Source organism: Etheostoma spectabile, unplaced genomic scaffold, assembly GCF_008692095.1.
Source record: "Etheostoma spectabile isolate EspeVRDwgs_2016 unplaced genomic scaffold, UIUC_Espe_1.0 scaffold314, whole genome shotgun sequence".
Classification (NCBI taxonomy): domain Eukaryota; kingdom Metazoa; phylum Chordata; class Actinopteri; order Perciformes; family Percidae; genus Etheostoma; species Etheostoma spectabile.
The window spans coordinates 690,449-697,030 of record NW_022605583.1 but is presented as its reverse complement, the minus strand read 5'-3'; the positions used below and the strand labels follow the sequence as shown (position 1 = coordinate 697,030).

The 6,582-nt window shown below is 36.8% G+C and overlaps 2 protein-coding genes across 2 annotated transcripts in view; one reads left to right on the top strand and one right to left on the bottom strand.

Moving 5' to 3' along the window:
• The window catches only part of alms1 (ALMS1 centrosome and basal body associated protein), a 31,727-nt gene that overhangs the window by 5,388 nt on the left and 19,757 nt on the right, over window positions 1-6,582 (top strand). The window lies entirely within an intron of this gene.
• si:dkey-33c12.4 (uncharacterized) overlaps window positions 1-6,582 on the bottom strand; it is a 9,642-nt gene that overhangs the window by 2,083 nt on the left and 977 nt on the right. Inside the window, exons 3-14 of the mRNA XM_032511057.1 lie at window positions 5,280-5,355; window positions 4,121-4,281; window positions 3,949-4,032; window positions 3,787-3,843; window positions 3,474-3,671; window positions 2,562-2,759; window positions 2,148-2,202; window positions 1,960-2,050; window positions 1,725-1,866; window positions 996-1,100; window positions 512-602; window positions 228-414 (exon numbers count right to left, since the gene is read on the bottom strand). Of these exons, the coding sequence (XP_032366948.1) occupies window positions 228-414; window positions 512-602; window positions 996-1,100; window positions 1,725-1,866; window positions 1,960-2,050; window positions 2,148-2,202; window positions 2,562-2,759; window positions 3,474-3,671; window positions 3,787-3,843; window positions 3,949-4,032; window positions 4,121-4,281; window positions 5,280-5,355 (1,445 nt within the window). The remainder of the gene's footprint in view (window positions 1-227; window positions 415-511; window positions 603-995; window positions 1,101-1,724; window positions 1,867-1,959; window positions 2,051-2,147; window positions 2,203-2,561; window positions 2,760-3,473; window positions 3,672-3,786; window positions 3,844-3,948; window positions 4,033-4,120; window positions 4,282-5,279; window positions 5,356-6,582) is intronic.

Here is a 6,582-nt window from a genome sequence, read left to right as displayed (position 1 = left end):
TTTTTTTTTTTAATTCTAAAAACCTGATACACATATTTAAAACTGTGCTCACTTTTGAAAATAGCGGACTGCTTTACCTTCAGGCTTTTAAAACTTTCATAAAAAAATAACAAATTGTTACCTTGTGTTACCTTGGTGGAGGATCACAAACCAAAAAAGGTTGAGCACAGGTTGTCTTAGATAACATTTTTCATTTTAAAATACACATTAGTGAGTCGCAGTCTTACGGTTTGACAAAATTCCTTGGATGGGGTGTTGGAGAGTGAGAATTCGATCTGTTTTGGCCAAAGGCATCCAACTCTTTGACCGGCTGCATTCTAGGACGAGTTGTTTGTCGGACAGTCCACTCCCCTTCATCGCAGTCTTCTTCCTGCGCCACTGGTTGGTCTGTGTAGTCCCAATTGGCGCAGGCATCTGAAGTGAGCCGACAAACGGTAAAGATAGTTAAACACCTCGTTGTAGTAACATATCATCGTTCCAACTTTTGAGAAACATTTTGTGACGTGATTACCGTTGTCACCAAACAGAGCTTCAACTGCTTCCTCTAACGTGGCGTGTGTTTTCAAGGCCTCGGAGCTCTGCGCCCAGGTGAATCCCATTTCCTGAAATGGAAGTATAAAGACAACCTCCTAAGCTAACATAGCATACACACACACACCAAGACCACAGATGACCGATATACTGAATTTTTTTGAAAAAGAATTTAAGAATCCAATTCCAAACTGCTCCAGAGGTGAGGGAGTGTTCAGTGTATCCACATATTATACCTCTATCCCCTATCATCAAGTGTGCTGTGCAATGTTTCCTGACCACCATTTGGAGCCAACATGCAAAATGACCGAGGAAATTACATAAGTGCTTTGTACATTCTCAGAGGTTGTGAACATCTCTACAATAATTTCTACTGCTTCTTATCAGCCATCTGGTGAGTGACAGTCTTTTTTGTGCCATATATTGTCTTGTAAACTGTTGTAAACATAAGCTGCTTCTCCTACCATTAGGTGCAACGTCTGTGCTCGTTTCAGCTCTTGCGTGGCTTCAGCACTCGAACTTTCCAGCTTCAACACCTCCTTATAGATTAGCGAGGCCTCGTAGTATCTCTGGAGAAGTGACAGTGGAAATTACAGGCAATAAGTAAGTAATTAATAAGTAATATGCAAAATCTGGACTTTAGTAATAACACTTGAGCTAGCATGTGGGGAATGGGGAACCATGAGGGTTTATTCTGCACTATTGCATAGTGCTGCCCCCTCTTGGTCAACTAATCAGTCGTTTTTGTTTTAGTCGACTAAGATTTCTCTATGTCATCTTATGCTTTTTTAATGCTGAATCACTTATTTCCAAGAAACAAATGAGCACATCTCTGGGACACACACAATTTAAAGTTGTGCTTTTGCATGAGTCTTATTGGAGAATCTCAGTTTTACAGGTCTGTCGATTAAATCAACTAATCTATTAGTGGTTTTGTCCACTAATAGATTAGTTGACTAAGAATATCTTTAGTTGACAACAGCCCTACTACTATAAAACCTGCAAACAAAAGTATTTAGTAACAACCTCACACCTATATATTGTAAGGTCAGTTTTCTCTGTACTACAATGTTTTTTACCACAACATTAAAGGTGTTTTTCTGAAAATGTTGCAACGGTTCCTATACATGAAAATAAAAGACTAAAGTGTCTGGAAGTATCACAGATAACTGGATAAATGTGCAGCGGTTCACCTTGAGCCCACAGAGAGCTTTTCCTTTCCTAAATAAACCTTTTATCCAGTTTGGCTCCATGGAGAGAGCTAGATCTGCGTCCCTGAAAGCGTTTTCATACTGCTGCAGTCTTTCATAACACAGGGACCGATTTCCAAATAACCTGAAACACATTCAACGTAATTCATGTCATTAACAGTGACTGCGTCTGTGTGCTTTAACAGAGACTGAAGTCAATTTTAGTCCATGTTCTTACTTAAATTCCTTTGGGTTGTATTTAATTGCATCAGTAAAGCATTTCACGGCCATCTCATACTGTCCAGTGGCAGCCAGGCGATTTCCCATACCTGGAAGGCAGAGCAAGGACAGTTGTGCCAGCTTCAGTGCTTTCACATGTTTGACTTTGCCAAAGTCTCAATGACGTTAATGTAAAATATAACTTACCAGCAAGCTCTCTGCTTCTTTTTGCCAACTCTTCTGCAGCAGGGTCCACTGTTTTCTGTTAAAGTTCACACATTAGCCTGTGAAGCACGCAAAACACTACAGGAAACTCCACATTTGCATGTTGCTTTCTGTCTATCGCCAATTTATGATGACAACCAGTTAATGTTAGATCCTATAAAAAGAGCAAGACTTGTACAGAGAAAATGTTTCTAGGCTGGTGATAATTTCAAATAGTGTTGTATATATTATATATTTCAAAAAAAAGTTACTGACATATCAGAAAACAATTTTTTAAAAGATTTAGTCACCTGGTGACTTAAGTCTGGTAAAATATCTGTCAATCCATGACAGCAGGTTTCTTGGATTAGATTATGCCTTAAAGAAATACAAATACCATGTCTTCAGTGTTCCCACCTCTGTATTAGGTTGAGGTTTCTCTTCTTTCTTTTGAATTTCAGGTTTATCAACAACCTTTTTCTTTTCCTCCAGGGACTGCTGGAATTTCACTAATTTATTTTTTTCCTTTTTTCGTTCATTTGCAGGCCTCTGGTTACACGTCTGCTCAGGCACCGATTTTGTTGTAGAAGAATTTGAATGATTTAAATCCAAATCCTGATGATAATGAAACAAGGTGGTGGTTAAAAGATATTCATCCACAGACTACAATCGTGAAAATCATGTTTCACAAAGACAGACTTTGACAATTACTTAGATTCAACTATTAGTCTAACTTTAGATAGACGTCTAAATTCATCCGTTGTGCAAAGCCCATCTGAAGATGATTGGCCAGTTGATGTACTGCTATATGGACGTATCCTTGCCATGTAAAGTCTATGGGAAAGTGCAGAATTGTGACGATTGTTGCTCTAGTGACGTCAGAGTCACATGAACTTCGATTGTACAGTCCAGACTCAGGTAGCATTTTTTATTATAAATCCGACCTGTAACAGATTTGGACCACATATGAAAGTGGCCAAAATCACAACTGGAAATGATTGGATGCCATGTTACTTGGACTGTTCACACTGTCATGAAAATAAAGAAAAAAAAATTAATCGCATTTGGGTCACTTTGGCCTGCAGTCTGAATTTAGCCTACGAGCAAAATCTAACACTACAGACCGGTCTTTGTGAAACGAACGCCTGCTGTCATCCACTGCTGTTTTTTGCATTCATTTGTGAAACGAGTACTAAACTTTAACCAACATCGCTTCAACACACACACAAATTTCCTTTTGTGACCATTTCCTACGGTTACATTACATTTTACAAAAACAGTACTTTTGCTCCCAACGTGACAAACCGTATTGTAAAAATCTTTACAAACCTTTTGCTCCCCATCTTCTTTTTTATTCACCTCCACAAAATGTTCTTTATTATTATCACTGCTCTCATTATATGCAGCCACCGCAGTTCCATTTAGTGTTTTACCAGATTCAGGAGATTCATTTGCCACTGCATTATTTTCACTAACAGGATTTTCTTCCTGATTTTCTGACGAGTCTGACTTCCCTTGCTCTTCCTCCTGAAATGCCAAAAATATGAAATCAGCATGGCTTTGAAAAGACTTGTTTTCCAAAAGATAGCACTTTATATTGCTGTGAATTACAACAAATAAGTACGGGTAACACAAGACTTACAGGTAAAATATTTTTAACAGCATTCTCCTTGTCTATCCGTTTCTTTTCTTTTTTACGCTGCAATAGAAAGAAGAAATGGATTGGGAGCCACTGTTAAGGAAAGGAAAAAAACAAAAAAAACCACTCAAAATGCTAAATCCTAACCATTATGCAGACACTGACCAATTTCTTACGCTTGTTTTTCTTAGTTTTCTCTTTCCGTCGTTCCTCTTCTTCTTTCAATTCCTTCGCATGTTTATCAGCCTCCTGGAAAAATTATCTCTGCGTTGAGCCAATTCAGAGGAAATACATTCTGGGAAAGAACTCTAAAAGAAGTGAAACTGAAGTGTAATACCTCGTCAGTGAGTTGTTTTATTCGTGGATGTGGTTCTAAAGACCTGTGAGCAGCATGTTGTGGACAATAGTGATCATCGTCGTCATCATCATCGTCGTCGTCGTCAGAATATATGATGTCGCTCTCCAGCTCCCCTTCAAAGGTCCTTAAAAAATCTAAACCTAGGCGATAAAGAAAAAAACAAAGCCTTTTCTAGTGCTCTTATGTGGTCTACATATGAGACAAGGTCGCAAATGTCATACAAACTAGAGAAATAGATATAATGAACACCAGTGATGGGCAAGTTACTTTTAAAAAGTAATTAGTTACAGTTACCTCTTCCAAAAAGTAACTATATCAGTTACAAAATTATAAAAGTAACTTGTTAATTCAGAAAGTAAATTGAATACACTTGAAGCTGTGGTGGCGAGGAGGTCACTGAACAAACTGTTATCTATCATGGATAACCCCATGGATAACAAATAACGCAAGTGGCCTAATGTTTATACTTTTCAGCTTCAATTTGAGTAACGCAACGCATTTTTCGGCATTAATGGTAACGGCGTTATTAAGATGGGAAGATAAAGCAATTAGATTACTCGTTACTGAAAAAAGTAACACCCAGACACTCAGATATTAATGCTTTCTCTCCAGTAGTTCCACCCAGAATTGTTGCATTTACAATAAGTGCAAAAGATATTGCACTCGACATCAAAGGCTACCCATAACTTTGCAAACAGCTCAAGAAAAACAGATACTGAACTGTTAAACATTAAACAAGATGCAATCTGCAGTTTACTGACACAAGAATAAAGTGATAGCCTTCCACACCCATATAATTGGTCTCTATACAGGACTCATGTTGGCTCATTACAGTATGTAGAAATCAGTAGTGTCATCTAATTACCCAGGGGAGATATTCTAGTACTACCCTGTGTAGCTCTAAACCAATGTTGACACCAAACAGAAGAGAAGTATTTAAGGGGGAATAATGCTCTTTTATATCTGTAATGAGTTATTTGGTGAAAGCCATACACTGCAGTAGAGATCACAAAACTATGCTTATAACCGGTTTAGTTCCACTGGTTTTAGATCTAATAATACTGGGTTTTGTTTTACCTTCTTTTCTCCACCATCACTTTGAAATAACCTGCAACAGCCAGTTCAGTAAATGCCTTACCTAATAAACCAGAGGCAAAGACATCCAGGATAGAGTTTGAAGAATGACGTCCACTTATGAAATCTACCATAGTTTCCTGAGAAGAAGAAAACATAAAGAGACTTTTAATACAACTAACGTGTCCATGATGCTATATCCACACTAACGTGTGTCTACTGTGAAAAAATATGACATACATACTGCTATACAGTGGTGCTCAAAAGTTTACATACACATGCTTAAGTTGACTAAAAAGAGGAATAAAAAAATCATGTTTTGGAAATTTTTTTAATACCTAAATTAAAAAATGAGGTAAAATCCAACCTTTAAGGACACCAATTTTCTTTGTGAATGAATAACGTATTGTAATAAATAAATGTCTTATTTAAAATACAGGGGTCATAAGTATACATACCCTATGTTAAATCCCATGAGGGCAGGCAGATTTTTATTATTAAAGGCCAGTTATTTCTGGATTCAGGATATATGCATCCTGATAAAGTTCCCTTGGCCTTTAGAATTAAAATAGCCCCACATCATCACATACTCTTCACCATGCTTAGAGATGCATGGTTTTATTCAGTTAGAATAATACCTGGTTGATTTGCATTGAGAGATGATTTTATAGAAAGTATCCCATGCCTATCTCTAAGCATGGTGAAGAGTATGTGAGGATGTGGGGCTATTTTAATTCTAAAGGCCAAGGGAACTTTATCAGGATGCATAATATCCTGAATCCAGGAATAAATGGCCTTTAATATAAAAATCTGCCTGCCTCTATGGGAATTTAACATAGGGGTATGTATACTTATGACCCCTGTATTTTAAATAAGAACATTTATTATTTACATACAGTTATTCATTCACAAAGAAAATTGGTGTCCTTAAAGGTTGGATTTTACCTATTTTTTAATTAGGTATTAAAATAAATTTCCAAAACATGATTTTTTTATTCCTCTTTTTAGTCAACTTAAGCATGTGTATGTAAACTTTTGAGCACCACTGTATGTAAGATACTTTGCAACCCTTCACTCATTTGGTTAGTTTTTTACTTATCTGCAGCAGTTACCATAACAGCTGGTAGATAATATTGATTTTGTAACATTGAGAAAGTAAGATATTTGTAACTTTTATCTAAAAACAGACAGTCAAAGTGAGTAGTCAATATTTTTTGATAATTAATTATTTGTTTATATCGTTTGTCAAACTAAAATGCCAAACATTCTCTGGTTTCATCTTTTCAACTGTGAAGGCATGCTGCTTTTCTCAATTTTACATCACTGTAAATTGACCATCATTGGATTATGGACAGTGTGGACTTTTT